Below are 19068 nucleotides of genomic sequence, written 5' to 3'. Positions count from 1 at the left end.
CAAGCACGTTACTTATACAACTATTATATATCCGCAGTACATAACAGATTACGGTTTGGTTATACACTCATTATATAGATGGCTGTAGAGTTGGCTGTGAATATGATTTCTCAAGTAAGAACCTCATTCACACCCCTTATTACAAGAGCTAAAGCAGGTTTTTGGGGGTCAACTGTTCTTTGGAATGTACATTCTTGAATTCTGGTCATCTGATCCCTTTCGGAGTGGAAGGGGTGGATAATTCATATTTATACTGTTGTATTTTTTATTTCTTTTCATACCAAAGTCAAATAAGGACTGTTTTCTTATTTATTAGGCATTAAAATTTTCTGTTTTTATCATCTTATTCCCGGGAATCATAACATAATTTTACTTTGGATGAATTAGTCAAATTCCTGGGTCTCAAAATTCATAGAGTTAAAAAGTTATCAGAATCATTACTATTTCTATACCAATTTTGGTAGAAATCAAATCATTAGTTTCTGTATCTATAGCAAAATGATAGCTATTTCATTTAATTTGTGTAGACAAATGTTTATCCTTTATGAATAAGGATGTATTAGTTATATACAGACATGCATACAGACAACAACAACCCTTTATATTAGAATTGTATTAGTTATATATAATACTTTGCCACATGTTAAATTGTATTAGTTGGCCAAAAACATTAATTCCTTCACCCTCAACTGGGCACTTTTCTACAGGCAGGAGTCGTTTTTTTTGCCAATATCTTCAAAATGGCCCCTCTGTTCGACCATGTAGCTTTAATTTAAACCTATGTCACTTCTAGTTTGGCGATGAGTACAACAGCAAAAACGTCACTTTTTTTTTTCATATTCTTTTCCTTCTTTGCAGCACAGGTTCGAGCCTGTCTGCCTACTACCACTTTTTTTTCTTTGCTCAACACACACCTCCAAACACCTGGGCAATACTGGGCACCCAGGCTAGTAGTTATACATAATGCTTTGCCAAGTGTTAAATTGTATTAGTTATAATGCATTGCCACATGTTAAATTGTATTAGTTGGCCAAAAACATTAATTTCTTCACCCTCAACTGGGCACTTTTCTACAGGCAGAGGTCGCATTTTTTCCCAGTATTTTCGAAAGTCATCCCCTCTTTTCGACTGTCTAGCCTTAATTTAAACCTATGTCACTTCTGATTTGGTGATGAGTACAACAGCAAAGACGTTACGTTTTTTTTTTCACTTTCTTTTCAGCCCTGTCGGTGGGGCATTAGAATATGCCGACTGCCCCCCTGCAGAGGGTAAAAGTCCCTCAATGGGGGTCCTGGATATGACCTTAAACTATATCTAGTGGTGAGGCCCCAACTTGCGGGCTTTGGGGAGTGTGGAGCCACCCTTTAATTACCATTGCTCCCAGGTCCACTCTGATCCGGAGTGGTAGTACCTGTTAGGGTTCCAACTATGGGTTGAATAGAAACCGACTTGAAAACAACAAAAATATTCTATTAAAAAAAATTTTCTTCAAATTCACTGGATTTGGCATTAAATAACCCGAAAAGGGTTGATATGTCGTAAAACAAAAACAACCAACCAAAAATCACTTTCTTTTCCTTGTTCGCGGCACAGGTTCGAGCCTGCCTGCTTGCAACCACTTTTTTCTTTGCTCAACACACACCTCCAAACACCCGGGCAACGTCGGGCACCCAAGCTAGTAGTTATAAATAATGCTTTGCCGAGTGTTAAATTGTATTAGTTATATATAATGCTTTTCCACTTGGTAAGAGTGTTAAAAAGAGAAATTGATGGCTGTTTTGGGGATTTTTGACACTTGCTGTATATTGAAGAGAGTATTCTTGGTTAATATTTCTTTTTTAATTATGTTCACCCTAAACAAAACATACTGCCACTTAAGCATAGGGGCTACTTTGAGGGGGGGGGGAGGTAAATTCATGAGTGAGAGTCTTGGGCAGCAAGATGCTTGTTGGCGTTAAATTTAAATTTTATTGAAAAGCTTTTAGCCTGGTAAAGTAAACCTATTTTTTACGCAAACTTGGCAACATTTGGCATATTTGCTCACATTCATGTTGCCTGAGAATGACTGAAGAGTTTGCAAGTTGATGGTTGCCTGTGAATTTTGGAACTGTTTGTATTGAAGAGAGGATGCTTGATTAGTATAATTATTATATGTCTATTTTTTCTTTCTTTTTTTAATTTCAGTAAAGATTACAAGAACGAAATTGATGCTGAAAGAGTCACTTTTGGAAATGATATGCTTTTTTGATGATAAACTGGAAATGCTAATTGTAAAAACTTTTGCGTTTATTCAGATAGATAGGATACTGTCTGAGGGGAAAAGTTTTTCTAACCTTGTAAAAGGAGCCTATTTTCTTTGCAGCAGACTTGGCAACATCGATCCAAGTTGATGGTTTCCTGGGAATTTTGGAACTTTGTTTATATTGAAATAAGAATGCTTCATTCATATGATTTTTATATGTGTATTTTTATTTTTCTTTCTTTTTTAATTTCAGTTAAGATTACAAGATGGAGAGTGATGCTGAAAGAGTCACTTTTGAAGATGATCTCTTCAAAGTGATGAAAGAGATGACAAAATTCGAAACTGAACAATTTAAGTTCTTGTGTTTGAAATACATTCCATTTAAAACCATTGATCAGATGAATATAACTGATCTTCTACAGTCTTTGGAAGAAAAAAAGGTTATCAGTGCTGATAAATACAATTTTCTTACAGAATGTTTAATATTGATTGGGCGAATGGATATTGCTCATCAATTAGGCGGCGATACATTTGATGTACTTACTTCAAATCTACAAAAATATAAAAGTTCTGCTGGCTTGGATAGTTTCTTGTAAGTTACATGTTCTTTGGGTCTTTGTTTTTTTTGTCTTTGTTAACATTGAATGCAACTCCTTATTTAACTCCTTTTACTACATTAGTATTTTTATACATTGAAATTGTTATTCCTCTATTGATTACTGGTCTTAAAACTTGGATTTACCTCTGAACTTTGTCTCTTTGCTTACCGCTCCACACCTACTTCTGACCATTAGTTTTCTGACTGGCTTTCTAAAGAATAACATCATTATTTCAGCACGGACTGTATCCTGCGTGCCATTTTTTCATTTATTAAATTCTTAGGTTTGAGTACAGAAAAGTTAAAAACATACACTCTCCATATTAAGAATGACTTTCTAAATAATAACGTTATTATTTCAGCACGGTCCGTATCCCATATGGCATTTTTTCATTTATTAAATTCTTAGGAGAAAGTACAAATTAGTTAAAAACATACTCTCCCCATATTAAGAATGGCTTTCTTAATAATAACGTTATTATTTCAGCACAATCCTTATTATGTATGTCATTTTTTTTATTTATTAAATTGTTATGTGAAAGTACAGAATAGTTAAAAACATATGCTCCCCATAATAAGAATGGCTATCTAAATAATGACCTAATTATTTCAGCACGGTCCGTAATCCGTATGTCAGTTTTTTATTTATTAAATTGTAAGATGAAATTAAAAACACACGCCCCCCATATTAAGAATAGTTTTCTAAATGTTATTATTTCAGCACTGTCCGTAATCCGTATGCCAGTTTTTTTTATTTATTAAATTTCTAGGTGAACGCAGAAAATGTTGCCTAGTGGTTAATTTACATTTTACATGTAAATTTTGCCGATGTCTGTACACGTTATTCATGTATGTAAACAAAGATATTACTTGCTATAAACCATCCTTGGTGCATGAATATTATTTCTTGAGAATTTCAGTGTTATGTGACCAGTAGTTTAAGAGTTTACCTGTTAGATATTTACACACACATACATGTACTGTTTTATTTATATAGAAAAAACTAGTATGAAGTAAATGAAGCCCATAATGTTTAATGCATAATTTCGGTGTTAAAGCCAACCCACAACTAAACTCATTTGTCATTCAACTCACCACCACTACCCCTTTGCAACTCGCAACAAGTGAGCTGAAGGGTTTGACCTTTAAATTCCTAATGGCAAACCCCCTGCCAACTCCAGTCAGTTAAATGCAATGGCTCACCTCTAACCCTTATGCACTCTCAGACTTTGAGATGATCTTACAAAAGCTGTGCATTTTTTTGATTGACACTCAATATAAAGAAAATTTTCAAATTAAATCAGTCAAAAAACAGTATTTTGCTGTACTCATATAAAGAATTTAGCCTTTTAAATTAATAACTCAATCATTAATTACTCATTGTGCCACATCCCTTTTTTTCCCTATGGGTAAATGCTAGTGTTGGGAAAAATCAGAACTTTTTGGGGTATTAGAATTGGTATCGGAATCAGAAAAATTATAGTCTTAATTACTGATTCCAAAATGATTCTTTAGAATTTTTAAATAAAAAATGAATCAAGCAAAAAATTTTTTTTTTATTAGAAGTTGTTCCTTTACAACATAAGACTGAGAAGGCCCACAGAATGAGTTATAAATCTCATTTCAGATTTAACATTAATTAGCAGAGTTTAATTTATTTTATTTATTGGTCATTTATAATTTCCTTATTGCCTTTAATCGTTTCGAATCTATTCGTTAAAATGTCTATGTGTCCTCATCTGAAGAAGTTCATATGATTATTAACAAATTTTAAATGCTCTGGGTGGGTGGGGGGAGTGTTAAATTTCATTGGCGCCAGCTGTACATATGGATGTTTGTTATCATCTTCTTCGGAAATAATTAAAGTTTTATCACACCTTTTTAGACACAAGGAAATCCTCAGACTCTCCAAACCTAATTTAATTTGTTCTTATTAGTTTTTATTGTAAGCAAAGTAAATATTCTAGAGGTCACTTGCCTATTCAATATCACAGATTGTAAAAAGCTTTTCACACCTATTTGATAAATTACCTCTATTAGAGACTTGGGACTTTAATATCAAAGATTAAACATGCTTGGAATTTTTTTCTGGTGCTGGTTTCTGCTGGAAAACTTGTGCCCGGAAAACTTGTCCCTTTTTGCTAGGTAGGAAAACTGGTCCCTTATTGGATAAATATCGATTGAAAATACATTTTATGACCATTCTTGAAGGAGGTATTGTTTTTAAAGGCGACTATGTACCTCCATAATATTTTTACAAATTTATTTTTAATTCTTGTTTTAAAAAAATAAACTTGATCATGGAGTCAAGACACAAAAAACAAAATATATTTATTTAAAAAAAATATTTTAGTTTTAACACTTTTTGTGTTATTATTATGAAACCACTAAAAACTTAGCCAGTTAGGTAGAAAACGGACACTTAGAAAATCGATGTTATTTTTTTTAAAACAACAGTAAACAAGTAAAAATATTTAAAAAAAATATTATGGGGGATATAGTCTCTTTTAAAAACAATATCTCCTTCATGAACGGCCATGAAATGTGTTTTCAATCGATATTTACTCAATAAAGGACCAATTTTCCTACCTAGCAAAAAGGGGACAAGTTTTCCGGGTATCAGTTTTCCGGGGGACGAGTTTTTCTAAATTCGCTGGTTTTGTATGATCACCACATCCTTTGAAATATTTCATGTTTCCTTATATTTTGTTTAGTTTTGGCACAAGTGCAAATATAGTTGAGAATCTCACAAGTTTATCAAAACTTTAGAAAGGCAAACATTGAGAAGTTTGTTAACTTAAAAAAAAACTTTATTTACATTTAAAATAACCTAAACATGAGATTCTATTTTTTAGGCGATTATGTGTGAGCTCACTGAAACATTATTTTAGAATTTAGAATAGGGATTCAGTTGTGCATATAAACTGATCCCATTTCGGTACATTATAACTTTTTAAGCAGTTAAGTAATTTTTACCAATATTAGAAGAATATTAGATAAGTGAAAATGAAATTAGGATAAGCCTAGAATCGAACCCTGTAGGCCCTTTTCTCTACCCTACAACCTCTCTCCCACGGAAGTGACGTTACGATCCTATCCTTGTTTTATCGTTATTTCCATGGCAGGTGCTCGTCTGAACTCCAATCCCTGGTCCACCCTCGCCAATCTTTCACGAAAAACACCCGTCTAGCTGAATCCACTGTGAAAAATTTCCCCCACTCTTTATCTGTGCCTAAATCAAAACATGGATTCCATGAACAAAGCTTCTTTCTTAGAAGTGCATGCCTGTGGAACTCTGTTCCATCTGCCTGCTTCCCTCCTGACTATAACTTGGATGTCTTTAAGTCCAACGTTAACAAATTCCTAATAAACCGCCCCCTTAAGTAAACACTTCATCAAATCTCCATGCTAATATACTGTACTTGCAATAACCCTTATCCCTGAGTGGCTTCCGGGCCTTGATAAGTGGTGACCACCATGTAAAAAAAAAAAAAAAAAGTCAAAGTTAAGAAATGGAATGTTAGGAATTTAGTCCATTGTTAAATTCTATTAGAATAGTTAAATATTGTTTATATCGGAATAAAGAGTTGATTGTCAATTCTTTAGAAATGTAAATATTTAATATGTCAGTAAAAGAATGAACAATGCAAATTAAATTATATTGCTAAAAAATAGGTTAGAGTTATATATTGAGGATTCTTTTGTTCGCTAAAAGTGTGTTGGACAAACATATGTAAAGCCACGTGAAATTGGTCACGTTTGAAAAACACATTTCTGACGTCATAGACAAAGGATATTTCTCCATATTATGGGTTCAGATTTTAGTCAGTCAAAAGAGTCAGAAAGAATTGATCAGTCAAGAGTTGACATAGTCAGAGGAGAGCCCTCTTAGAGGCGAAGGGTAGAAGATTAACTATGTAGATACAAGTGAATTCCTGACGTCATTCGACCGGCCCATCAGATGAATAAAGCAATCATCATTGTGTTTTGTAAGTGTTGCCTTGTGTCATCCTTCACAAATGAAAGGTAATTGTTTCATCATCAATTATAATGAACATTGTAAACCCTTCCAAGTTATGTGTCCCATTTCCTCTATCACAAGAAATTTCTCCCCTTCTCCAAGATGTGTTATAAGAACTGATATATAAATGTTTTCTCTCTCTCATCATTACTATCGTTATGTTTGTACATGAGTCCCGTTATATATGTGCCCCAATATGAACTCTGCATCATCTTCTTAAATATGGAACCCCTGCTATTGCGATTTGGTGCCGTTCCTGTTACACAACATAAGGCCGATTAGCAAAATCATAAAATCACATATAATTGCTATATTTTTCGTATTGCCACCCATACTTAGGGTTAGTAGTAGGAAAGGAGTATAGTTTTTATGACTTTTCATTATACTATATATTAATACGAAAGCGTGTGTGTTATTTATTTTTTTTGTCACAATTACATCTGAGTGACTATTGTTTAATTATGGATTCCCATTTCTTATAATAAATAATTTTATCACAAATTCTTCATAAGTTTTGGTTTTGGTTTCGATTATAGCTGATGGAACTCCAGTGATCTATTTTTTTTTTTTAATAAATAATTTTATCAAGAATTTTCATAAATTTTGGTTTTGGTTTTGAGTGTAGCTGAAGGAACTCAAGCTGATGCACCAAAGTCATATGGATATATTTTTTTATTTTTGAAATTGCAACTTTATAATATATAAAAATCGATAGAACATTAACTCTATAATAATATATACAAAATCTGCAAGAATTAAAATATCATATTTAAGTGTACTTTATGACCGGGCTATGCTGGGCATCCTTGCTAACTTAGATAAATACTTTTGCAGTTTTAACAAGAGTTACAATAATATCAGAGCATCTCTGTTTACGCCATGAATACCAACATAAATATATTACATATGAATGAGTCCCCTGTGGAATGTCCACAGGCCCCACTAGTTGTTATTATTTGCATCTCGTTTTTGTTTTTGTCTTGTTTTTTACAGCAAAGCAAATCAAGTTAATAACCCACCAAATTTATATAATTAAAATAAAATTTAAACATTCATAGAAGGAAGGCACATAATAGTTAACAAAGCCCAATGTCTTTTCCATGTTAAAAATGGTTTTCCAAATAGTAACATTATTATTTAGAAATTCGTTCGTAACAATGGGAGGGGAGCCATTGTTAATATTTTGTTCTTACATTGTTTTCTCATTTTTACCTACCAATCGTCAACTATTTTCAACTGTTTATGAAAACTTTCAAGTAGCATGTTGTATACTAATGACGAACTGATACAATTTGGCTTTGTTTAAAATCAGAATAAACCTTTTGTTGTCTTTCAATTTGCAATACATTACAAGGAAAATATTTGAGAAAAAATATACCTGGAATTTACCCGGGGATTTATGCAATAACTAGCTGTACCCTGCCACACGTTGCTGTGGCTCAAATTGGCGCAATGGAAAAAGTTCCAAAGTGAGAAAAAGCATGTTTCTTATAGGTTTAAATTTCCATTTTGCATGGGTACACAGTTTTTGTTGTTCCATTTTCTTAGCTGATATAGAGATTTTCCGGTTTGGTGACTCTTGAATACGTAACATAAATTGTCCATGTGAAAAAACAGTCAGTGTGTAACTGTAAGGCCCACAATTGTAAAGATTGTTCCCTGTGCTTTGTTGATGGTTATTGCAAATAACAATAAAATTGGAAAGTGCAATTTCCTAAAGTGTAATGATGTATCTGGTGGAATCATAGGAATGCATGAAATGAAGATATATTCATCTGTGAAGGTCCTGTTAAGATTGTTGTTTCTATGATATTGTTTGTTAATTTTTTTTTACTGCAAGCTATGTGCCATTGCAAAGCTTGGATTGGTTTATATTTTGCAACATGATAATTAGTACACCAAATTTCAGTTGCAATACATGCGGTGGCATCCCTGGCAAATATAGCTGTTGGATAATTAACCACTTTATCTGCTTTCACAACAGTGTCGATGGATTTGTATTTGACTACCTCACTTGGAATTTTACATTGAATAATAGCGTTAAGTTCACGGGCATCTTTGTATTGACCTGCAAGAATAGCTCATTCACTCAGTCAAATGGAATTCTTATAATTTGAATATCTGCAAAAACCTTTTAAACTAACTATTCTTTTGATGAAATAAAATTACAGAAATTACAGAAGTTAAAAGTCAAAGAATTTTGCCCTTAACTCTGATCAGCTGGCACTTTTTCGTACCCAATTTCCCACAAGTGATGCAAAAGTTTTTGTGCAGATCGAACAGTCTGCAACTGGATATGCATATTTTGAGTTAAGTTTAATGTCTTCACATGGAACAAAAAAGTAGAGTATTTGAGGCAAGCATTTATTTCATCTGCTGGTGTTGATTGAAGAATAACAGGTAACATTTGTCTGAAATCTGCAAGCAATATTACTGCATTCCCAAATTGTCTGACATTGCCACACAAATCTTGCAAGGATCGACCAAGAGCCTCAAGTGATTTTTTGCATACCATTGTGCATTCATCCTAAACAATAAGTTTGCATTTTTGCAATATTTTTCCCCATATTGGATGTTTTGGAGATGTCGAATATGAGATTTTTGAAAAATTGAATGTTTTAAAGTAGAATAAATAATTCTTCTACTTGGCAGCAAGGTCGCAGGTATTCCTCATGCAGCAAGGGCTAAGACTATGTCATTTTGTTACCAAATGGCTGCCAAAATCAATTTAATTAGAAAGGTTTTACCAGTTACTTCTGGTGCTGTTCAAGGCAGCAGTAATTTCCAAATAACTTCTATTCTCACAGTCAGTAAATTAGGTGACTAAAATAGGATTTATCCATGTTTTGACCATGCTTTATTCACTGTAATTAATTTAGGAGACTAATATAGGATGAGGGATAAGAGATGGACAGATAGAGAGGAAGATATATAGATAGAAAAGAGAAAGTGAGAGGAAAATAGAGAAAGAGAAGGAGATAGAGAGATAAAGGGATTGATAGATAAACAGAGAGAGGGGAGAGTTAGAAACAGAGAGGGATGAGACAGAGGAAAGGAGAGAGATAGAGGGAGTTAGAGAGAGAAAGGGGCTCAAAGAGAGATGGAGAGGGTGATATAGAGAGAAAGATAGATTGAGAGAGGGAAAGGGAGAGATGGATAGAGAGAGATATTAAGAGAGGAAGAGAGAGGGGGAGAGAAACAGAAGGTGAACTACACTTCATCGTTTTCTTCCTCGTTCAGTAGAGAAGAAATCTTTCGAGACTGAGGCAGTTTTAATGTTTTGTTATTATCCAGAGTACCCCTTTTTTTGGGGTGGGGTGGGGCTAGATTTTCCTCACATTAGAAACCGACCGGGTTATCTGTACTTTCACTTAACAAATTAATAAAAGAAAAACATATTGTAAAATTTGAATTTAACATGAAAATACTATTTTAAAAAATAGCACGATAACATAAGTGCCACTTTAGGTACTCCTTGGGCGTTGAGTTCCATGGCGACCAGCATAATTATTTAATGGTCGCTCCCTTAGCCCCCCCCTAGTCAAGGCTAATGCATGCGCACGTAACGTTTTTTTTATTTACTGACGTTGGCTTAGTAACTAAACGATTTATTGATAATTTCGTAACCCTTAAACGCATGCCGGAAGATTTAAATTGGTTCATTATTGTTGTAATGAAAAAAAAAAAGTTTCATTCAACACAAAACCGAAAACACATATTAATGATAAATGATTTATTATTCTATTCATTGAAATTTACTAATTTTTAAATTAAAAATTAAAAAAAAAAGTTAATAAAAAAAAGTAGTTGCTTATGTGCGCATAAAAAACTTTTTTTTTTTTTTTTAGATTAGGTCCACCTTATAGTCCCCCCCCCCCAACATCCTCATCTTAAGAACAGCTTCCGGAATAAACACCACTTTTGGAGGGGGGGGGCTATTTGCAAAATTTAACTGATATTTGTTGTCAGCATACCCACCCGAGAATAGTATTAAAAAACAAAAAAAAAAAAGGGAGAGTTCAGTGCCCGTGGCAGAGAAGTAGATTTATTTATCAATAAAAGTTGTGGAGAAGTAAATTTATTTATCAATAAAAGTCGTCATTTAAAAAAGAAAATTGCGGAGGTGGACCTTAATGTAAATATTTACCCAAAAAATTATCCGAAGTTTATTACAAAAACGTTTTGTTTTCGCACTATTCAACAATTTGTTCATCCGCGCATGTAAATTAAAAAATATTTGTAAAAGTGAGAAGTTATCAGTAAATGATTTAGTTTTTTTTTTTAAATTTATTTATTTATTTATTTTTTTACATTAGGTCCACCTCCACAAATGTTAAGAACGGCTTTCAGAATAAACACCGTCAACCTCTCCATGTTAACAACGGATTTCGGAATAAACACCATTGGGGGGGGGGGATATTTAAAAAAAAAAGTCGATAAAAGTTGTCATTTAAAAAGAAATTTAAAATCAAATGTTTGTAAAAGTGAGAAATTATTAATAAATGTTTAGTAACATTTTTCGGTGCTAATGCAGAGAGTGATCCGCGCTATTTTTTAAATCGTGTTTTTTTTTATTCAATTGCAAGGTTAAAGTACAGAATAGGTACAAAACACCCTCCCCTCCCCATGTTAAGAATGGCTTTTTAAATAATAACGTTATTATTTCAGCATGGATCACTCTCTGCATGAGTACCCATTTTTCTTTTAATATTCATAAAAAGTAAAACTTTTTTCAAAATAAATAAATGTTTGTAAATGTGACAAATAATCGTTTAGTTACGGCAACGTCAGTAAATAAAATATGTTACGTGCGGGGTGGGGTGGGGGACTAAGGGAGCGACTATTATTTTTTTCTGCTGGTCGCCATGGAACTCAATGCCCAAGGAGTACCAAAATGTAATTTTTTTTGTCAAATAAATAAATAAATTTCAAGCAATTTTTGCAATAAATAATAGATAGCAACTTCGTTAATTTTACGACTCGCCCCAGCATATTATAAACACCCTAACTTCCCCATGTTAAAACGGCTTTCGGAATGAACACCCCCAACCTCCCCATATTAAGAACGGCTTTCGAGGTTTATGGAAGGGCGTTTTTTTTTTTTTTAACATGGGGAGGTTAGGGTTTTTATAATATGTTGAGGCATGTCGTAAAAATGAAACAGTTTAGAAAAAGTTAAAACAAATTTTTTTATATAAACAATGCCGTGAAAAGAAACTAAACAATTAAAACGTAATGTTTCATGAGTGAGAAGCCTTAACATAATTAAAGGAATTTAACATTAAAAAATTGGTAAGTACATAAATGAATTTAAATTTTTAAAATATGGGATTATTTTATTTTTTTTTGTGTGTGCTAATGCAGAGAGTGATCTGCGCTATTTTTTTTAAATCGTATTTCCATGTTTAATTAAAGATTTATGATATGTTTTTATTCAATTGTAAGGTTAAAGTACAGAATAGGTACAAAACACCCTCCCTTCCTCATGTTAAGAATGGCTTTTTAAATAATAACGTTATTATTTCAGCATGGATCACTCTCTGCATGAGTAAGTTTTTTTTTTTTTTTTACTTGTAGTAGTTGAAACGGAAGTTACCAGAAATAAAACCGAACAAGTCTCGCAGAAACGACTGCAAAAAATATTTATATTTTATTTAATATTTTAATAATTCGCGAGGTAAATTTATTTTAATGACATAAAAACATCTCTCGACTCTAAAGATGGGTTGTCTGAAAATTTCAAATAAATTGGTAACGTAGAAATATGGTTTTATTCACTTTTAACAAACCAAATTTACATTTTTATATATATAGATTTGAAAATTTACGAAAAAAACAAAAACAAAAATAAAATAAGTCTCTAATTAAATATTTATAAATATTAAAAGAATCGGAATTGGAAATTGGATTGGGAAAATTTTGGAATCGTCCCACCACTAGTAAATGCCAAACATTATTAAGGCAAAGGCACACAAAATGTCTAATTATAATATCCAATCATAATGTCCATTTAGAATGTCCAAGTAGATTGTCAAATTATATGCATTGTTCTTTTTTTTCTCATAACAGAAGAAATATTTCACTTTCACGGCATACAAAATAGACTTTAAAATTTAGTTGAGGATTATTTCTTCTCTACTCTACAGCTCTGTTCTCACAGAAGAGACATTAATAGTCCATGTTTATCATTGTTTCCATAGATGGTGCTCGACTGGGCTCTACTTTCTTGTTCCTTCTTGTAAGACATTCACAGCAAGAACTCATTTAGCTACCATAATGGAAAAAAGACGTTTCTTTTCTTTTTTTCATGTGACCAGAATCACACGAAATTTCAATGAACAAGGCTTTTTTAGAAGGGCTTCTTCTTTGTGGAACACATTACAGTGGGACTGCTTCTCTACAGATAATAACATAGTAATCAACAAATACTTGTTCTAAACCATCCCATAAGTATTTAAACTTAATTCATTTCATCAATCACATTTAGTACTTCTATAGTGCTCTTTATTTTTCGATTGATAATCATTCCATCTCTTTAACTCCTCTCCTAGAATCGCTCTTGGCATTGATAAGTGTTGATCCAATAGTAAAAAAAAAAAAAGAAAATAAATAAATAGCTCTGGCTATTCTAAGATATACGGTTCCTTTTTTTAAAAGTCTTCTAATATTCAGACTGTCTCTTCATACTTCAAAGACAGGATTTTTGTTTTTCTTCATTATCTATCTATCTATCTATATAAATAAAATGAACTCATTTTTTCCCGTGGAATTTTGACCTTAATAGGATTAAAAATCAAGATATTTCATGCAAATACATTATGCACAAACGGCAGAACAATATCTGAGGTTTGTTATAGGCTTATTAGTTCTCAAATTCCTCGATAATCTTAGATTTCTATACTTTTTCTGCTGAGAAGTCACGGCCAAAATCGGTTAAGATCAATGGAAGTGGTAAAATATTTTCTCTCTTAAAAATTCCTCCTCCTCCTGCCATCACTTAACACCGTTTGGAGATCGTTCACAAGGAACAGTTGAGAAGAGAACACCGGTTTGGCTTCGTAGTTCTATCATGTTAAGTTATTTAAAATCACTAAACTAAGCTGCAGTGCTCTGTGGCGTAGTGGTTAGGGTGCTGGACAATTCACATTATATTTTCACGTTCGCGCCGACCTACCACAGTGGGTTTTTTTTTTTTTTTTCCTAAACAACTGGAATGGACTTTTCTTGGTGGCCGAACTGTTAACGTTGCAGATGTTTTTTTTGTTTTTTTTCACACTTTATTTTCCTACTTTTACTCATGCCTCCGGGTTTGATCCTTCCTACTTACCTACCATAACATTTTTTAAAACTCCCCCCGTCCCGGAAACAAACACTCGGGCAACGCCGGGTACCCCCGCTAGTGGAAAATATTGTAATAATTTCCAGCGATTTCTTTTAATCATTTTAATGTCTGTTTAGTTAGAATTTTCATTGTCTTTCCAGCAGTTTTTTTTTCTTTTCTCTCACAATTTCCAGGCCTGTTAGCAGTAGAATTACAACTATAAAATGAATTAAATGCCAGGAACAACCTTTTGCTGTTTTTTTTTTTACATGAAACTTAACAGTAATTGATCAATATATATTATTCCCATTTCTCTTACAGTATTTTACTTCATACTTTGGCTGCTAAAATGGAGAAGAAAGAAGTCCAGCAAATCATTGAACATTTCATTAAAAAAGCTTATATTCCAAGAGAAAAACTTAAAACGTGTCACAATGGATTTCAACTTATGTCATTGCTGCTAAAAGTTCGACATATCCATGCCAATAATTTAAAAACACTTTTTGATTTAGTACAAGTACTTAATCGAAAAGATTTAGAAGAAAAAATTAAATTATATCAAGGTAATTTGAACATTTGTATATTTACGATTCTTTTTTCTTCATTTCTATTTTGTTATCTGTATTGTAATTACATTAAGGTTTCAATACTTTTTTTTTTTTTTTTGTAAACAATTGAATTTATGATGATCATCATATCATATGAATCCAAAGATTCTGTTGTTGGCATTGGTTTCCCTGATATTTTTACTAGTCAGAATTCTTTCTAGAAAGACATTAGGTACTTACGGGAGGGACTACAAGAAGCTGATTTTTTAAAAATTTTATTTTTTTATTACACTTTCACCCCAAACAAGGCACATTGCCACTTTGATGTAGGGGGTTACTATCAGGGACCTAAGTTGCAGGGGTACTATGTAAGGAGTTTAGCAGCAAGATGTCTGTTCATGTTACACTTGAACTTCTGCATGTCAGTACAGTTGGGGAAGCAGGGACCTGGAATGGAATTCTAGAGTCTAGCGGTTCTGGGGAAGAAACTACTGGAGTAGAAAGATCTTTTACATCTAGGGATCTCTACTGTATGGGAGTGGGATTTAGCTGCCTGTCGGGTTTGTTGAGGGTGTCTACGTTGTGGGGGCACAAGTATCTGCAGTTTGCCAGAGCATTCACCATTAAAATACTTGTAGAACAGGCAGAGGGATGCAACATTTCGTCGATGGGACAGAGGCTGAAGCTTAGATGCTAGTTCAGGGCCTATCAGATTTGCGACTCTCTTTTGAACCTTGTCTAGAAGCAAGAGACTAGTAGCAGATGCACCAGCCCAAATGTGACAGCAATACTCCATACATGAGCAAATGGTGGCCTTATAGAGGTACAAGATACTATCGGGTGTTAGTAGTTTTCTAGCATGGTAGAGAGAGCCTACCTTCTTCGCAGCGGCCCTGGCAATGCTTTCAAAGTAATTGTTCCAACTCATGTTTCCTGTGAATGTTAAGCCAAGGAGTTTGAAAGATGTACTCTCAGATAATGAGTCACTGGCCATTGCTATTGGTAGCAGAGAAGGTTTCTTGTAATTATTGAAGGAAACTAGTTTAGTCTTGGTAGCATTGAATGTGACCATCCATTTTTGTCCCCATTCCACTACAGATTGGAGGTCATCCTCTAGTGTTTTTGCCATTTCTTGAGATATGTGTTCATTTGTTTTCCTTTCATGCCTGTTATAGAGTGTGGTGTCATCAGCATATATACTCATCTCAGAGGCAATTTTGTCCGGGAGGTCATTAATGAATATTAGGAACAATAGAGGTCCAAGGATAGACCCCTGAGGCACTCCCGCATTTATATCATATTGTTTAGATGTACGACGATCGAGGACAACCTGGATTTTTCTCTTATCTAAGAAGGATTTAATTATGTTAAGTATTCTACCAGTGATACCGCATGATCTAATTTTCCTGAGGAGACCCTCATGCCATACCCTGTCAAAAGCCTTAGATATATCTAGAGCTACTGCTCTGCCCTCCCCCGCTTTGTCCAGTGAATGGTATATACATTCAGAGATTACAGTTAGGATGTCTGCTGTGGAACGGGCTTTTTCTAAATCCATATTGTTTGTCAGTCAGAAGTTTAGCATCTGTAAGGTGATGGACTAGAGCATGGTTAATTATGGTCTCAAATATTTTGTCGGAAAGTGGGAGGAGGCTAATGGGGCGATAATTTGATGAGTCAGTACTTCTGCCAGAATTCTTTAATACTGGTACAACAGAAGCAGTTTTCCAACAGCCTGGAAAGCAAGCTTCATTAAGGCATTTGTTGTAGAGTTTGGAGAGAACTGGAGCTACTTCGGCTGAGCACTTTTTTAATAGCACAGCTGAGATGAGATCGGGTCCACATGCTTTTGAAGTGTCAATGTTTTTTATGATAACATGCACCTGAGCAGGGGGGGATTTTTAGATCGTCTAGCGTGGCGGCGGTCCGCAAAGGAAATTCAGGCAGGGGGTGGTTGGAAGGGTCCAGTGTTTTTTTTTTTTTATCAATCAGAAACACCCAATTGTTTAAAAAAATAATGCTACTCTCTATATGACTCTTTGATGTGCATTCTGCAATTCAAGGATTAAAAATGGCAAAACTAGAGAATTATCAAGAGATGTGCAAGATAGAACTATTGAACGTCACAAAGGAGGACAAGGTTACTGAAAAATTCGCCAAGAAATAGATCTAGCACTAAGTACAGTTGAAATATCATCAGAAAGTATAAGAAATATTGTGATGGTACAGCAAACCTTCCAAGAAATGGATAAGCAAGAGAAATAAATGAGAAAACTTCAAGGTGGATCAGCAGAAATGTTAAAAAAAAAAAAGAAAATCCTCTATGTAACTCATTCTGTAATTAATACTAATCTTGAGCTGGAATGAATGTAAGTAAAGATACCATTAGCAGAGCTTTATATCATACAGGCTTTCATTCAAGATCACCAAGAAAAATGCCTTTACTGAAAAACAAACATGTCAAGACTGCTTAAAGTTTTCTGAAACTTATTAAAAGAAAGGTATGCAGTTTTAAGAAAAGGTAATCTGGTCTGATAAAACAAAAGTTGAACTATTCGGAAAGAACACAGCGATAAGTGTTTGGCAAAAAAGATGATACTACCTTCAACAAGCACAATACCATCGTCACAGTTAAGATATGATATGGGGGATGCTTTTCATCGAAGGAGAGTGTTGGGTTTTCTCTTTTGTGTTAGAAAGTTGCTTACACTTGAGAGTATTCTATATTTTCACAAGACCACCATTCGCCATGCATAGAGTATTACTGCCACATCTGAGTTGGTGCATCTGACACTAGTCTAGCACTTTTAGATAGAGTCCAAAAAAAAAAAAAATTTCCATTCTAATAGGTCCTGTGCTATCAATCAAACTGTCCCATCACCGAAATGTTGCATCTCTGTGCCTGTTCTACAAGTATTTTAATGGAATATGCTCCAAAAGTCTGAAGGTATTCGTACACCCTCGATGTGAATACACTCGACTAATCCGACAAGCTGCAAAATCCTATCCTCACACTGTGGACATCTCTAGATGACGAAGAGCCTTTTTACTTTAGTTTCTTCCTTTGAACTGCTAGAGTTTGGAATTCTCTCCTGGGTCCCTGTTTCCTTGGCTGTACTGATTTGCAGAAGTTCAAGTGTAGTGTGAACAGACATCTTGCTGCTTAAGTCCCTGCATAGTATCCCTGTGCCTTGTTTGGGGTGAATAAACAAACAAAACAAAAAAACTGTAAGTTGGATAACTTAGTGTTTTTTGCTTTAAGATTTTTTTTTACTGTGGGTAGAATGAATGGTATCATGTACAGTGAGATTCTAGAGAAAGAACGTTCAGAAATCTGCAACTTCTTTGAGACATGATCAGAATTTCGTACTTCCAACACAACAATGATCCCAGGCATACCACAAATCTTACAAAGGAATGGCTTGAAAATAATGGTATTAGTAATCTCAATTGGCCAAGCCAATTTCCTGACTTGTATCCAATTGAGAATTTGTGGAATACTTTGAAGTTTGACGTTCATATACAGATTCCACAAAATATCAAGTAATTAAAGGAATTATGCAAGAAAGAATGGGGTAAAGTAACAGTGGATCAATGTGAAAAAACAATTGTGGTCAACTATAAAAAGCAACTGGAAGCAGTGAAACAAAACAGAGGTTGCACAACAAAATACTGAATTGATGTATCCAATACTATTGCATAGGGAAGTTTTAAACTTTGATAAAAAAATGGACTCAAGCAAAATGGCGAACATAAAATAGAGTTATAATAGAAAATAACATGTATTCAATATTTATGTGTGTCACTGTATATGGATATATAGAAATAGACAAAATATATGATATATTAAGACATGCAGCAAGTTTTTTTTAATCAGTTTTTGGTTGAAAATTTGGCTGGCAAGAGGTCAAAGTTGAAAGAGTTGACCTTTGTAGACTCTATCAAACTCCTCCATCAATTTTGGGTCTAAACACTTGAAATTTTAGATGTAGGTTACTTTGACATGGGTCAAACATTTTAATTTAATTTGAGCCCAAAACAAGAAATGTTATGGGGTCAAAATTGGGGTTAAAGTTAAAAAAAATTTGACGTCTGCGATCTCTACCAACTTTTCTCTATGGTAGTTAAGGAAGCCTATTATATAGAAAGGCATTACCGTACACATTCACACTTTTTAATGTATACATATGCACATAACATTATGAACAGTACATAGGGCCCGAGCAAAGCTGGGTTGACCTGCTAGTATATCTATAAAAGCGAAATTGTCTGTGTGTGTGTGTCTACATGTTTACATTTCTCTACCAACTACTCTGTCAATTTTCAGTTTATAGACTC

At 33.8% G+C, this 19068-nt stretch overlaps 1 protein-coding gene across 2 annotated transcripts in view; it reads left to right on the top strand.

Moving 5' to 3' along the window:
- LOC145286128 (caspase-8-like) overlaps positions 1–19068 on the top strand; it is a 173614-nt gene that overhangs the window by 71317 nt on the left and 83229 nt on the right. For both annotated transcript variants that reach the window (XM_080134834.1, XM_080134835.1), the window contains exons 2-3: positions 2496–2834; positions 14504–14745. In XM_080134834.1, coding sequence (XP_079990960.1) covers positions 2509–2834; positions 14504–14745 — 568 coding nt within the window. In that variant the 5' untranslated portion in view covers positions 2496–2508. The remainder of the gene's footprint in view (positions 1–2495; positions 2835–14503; positions 14746–19068) is intronic.

The sequence above is a fragment of the Euprymna scolopes genome, chromosome 10 (assembly GCF_053919585.1).
Source record: "Euprymna scolopes isolate OS-2025 chromosome 10, ASM5391958v1, whole genome shotgun sequence".
NCBI classification, from domain to species: domain Eukaryota; kingdom Metazoa; phylum Mollusca; class Cephalopoda; order Sepiida; family Sepiolidae; genus Euprymna; species Euprymna scolopes.
This window is presented reverse-complemented; position numbering and strand designations above follow the sequence as displayed.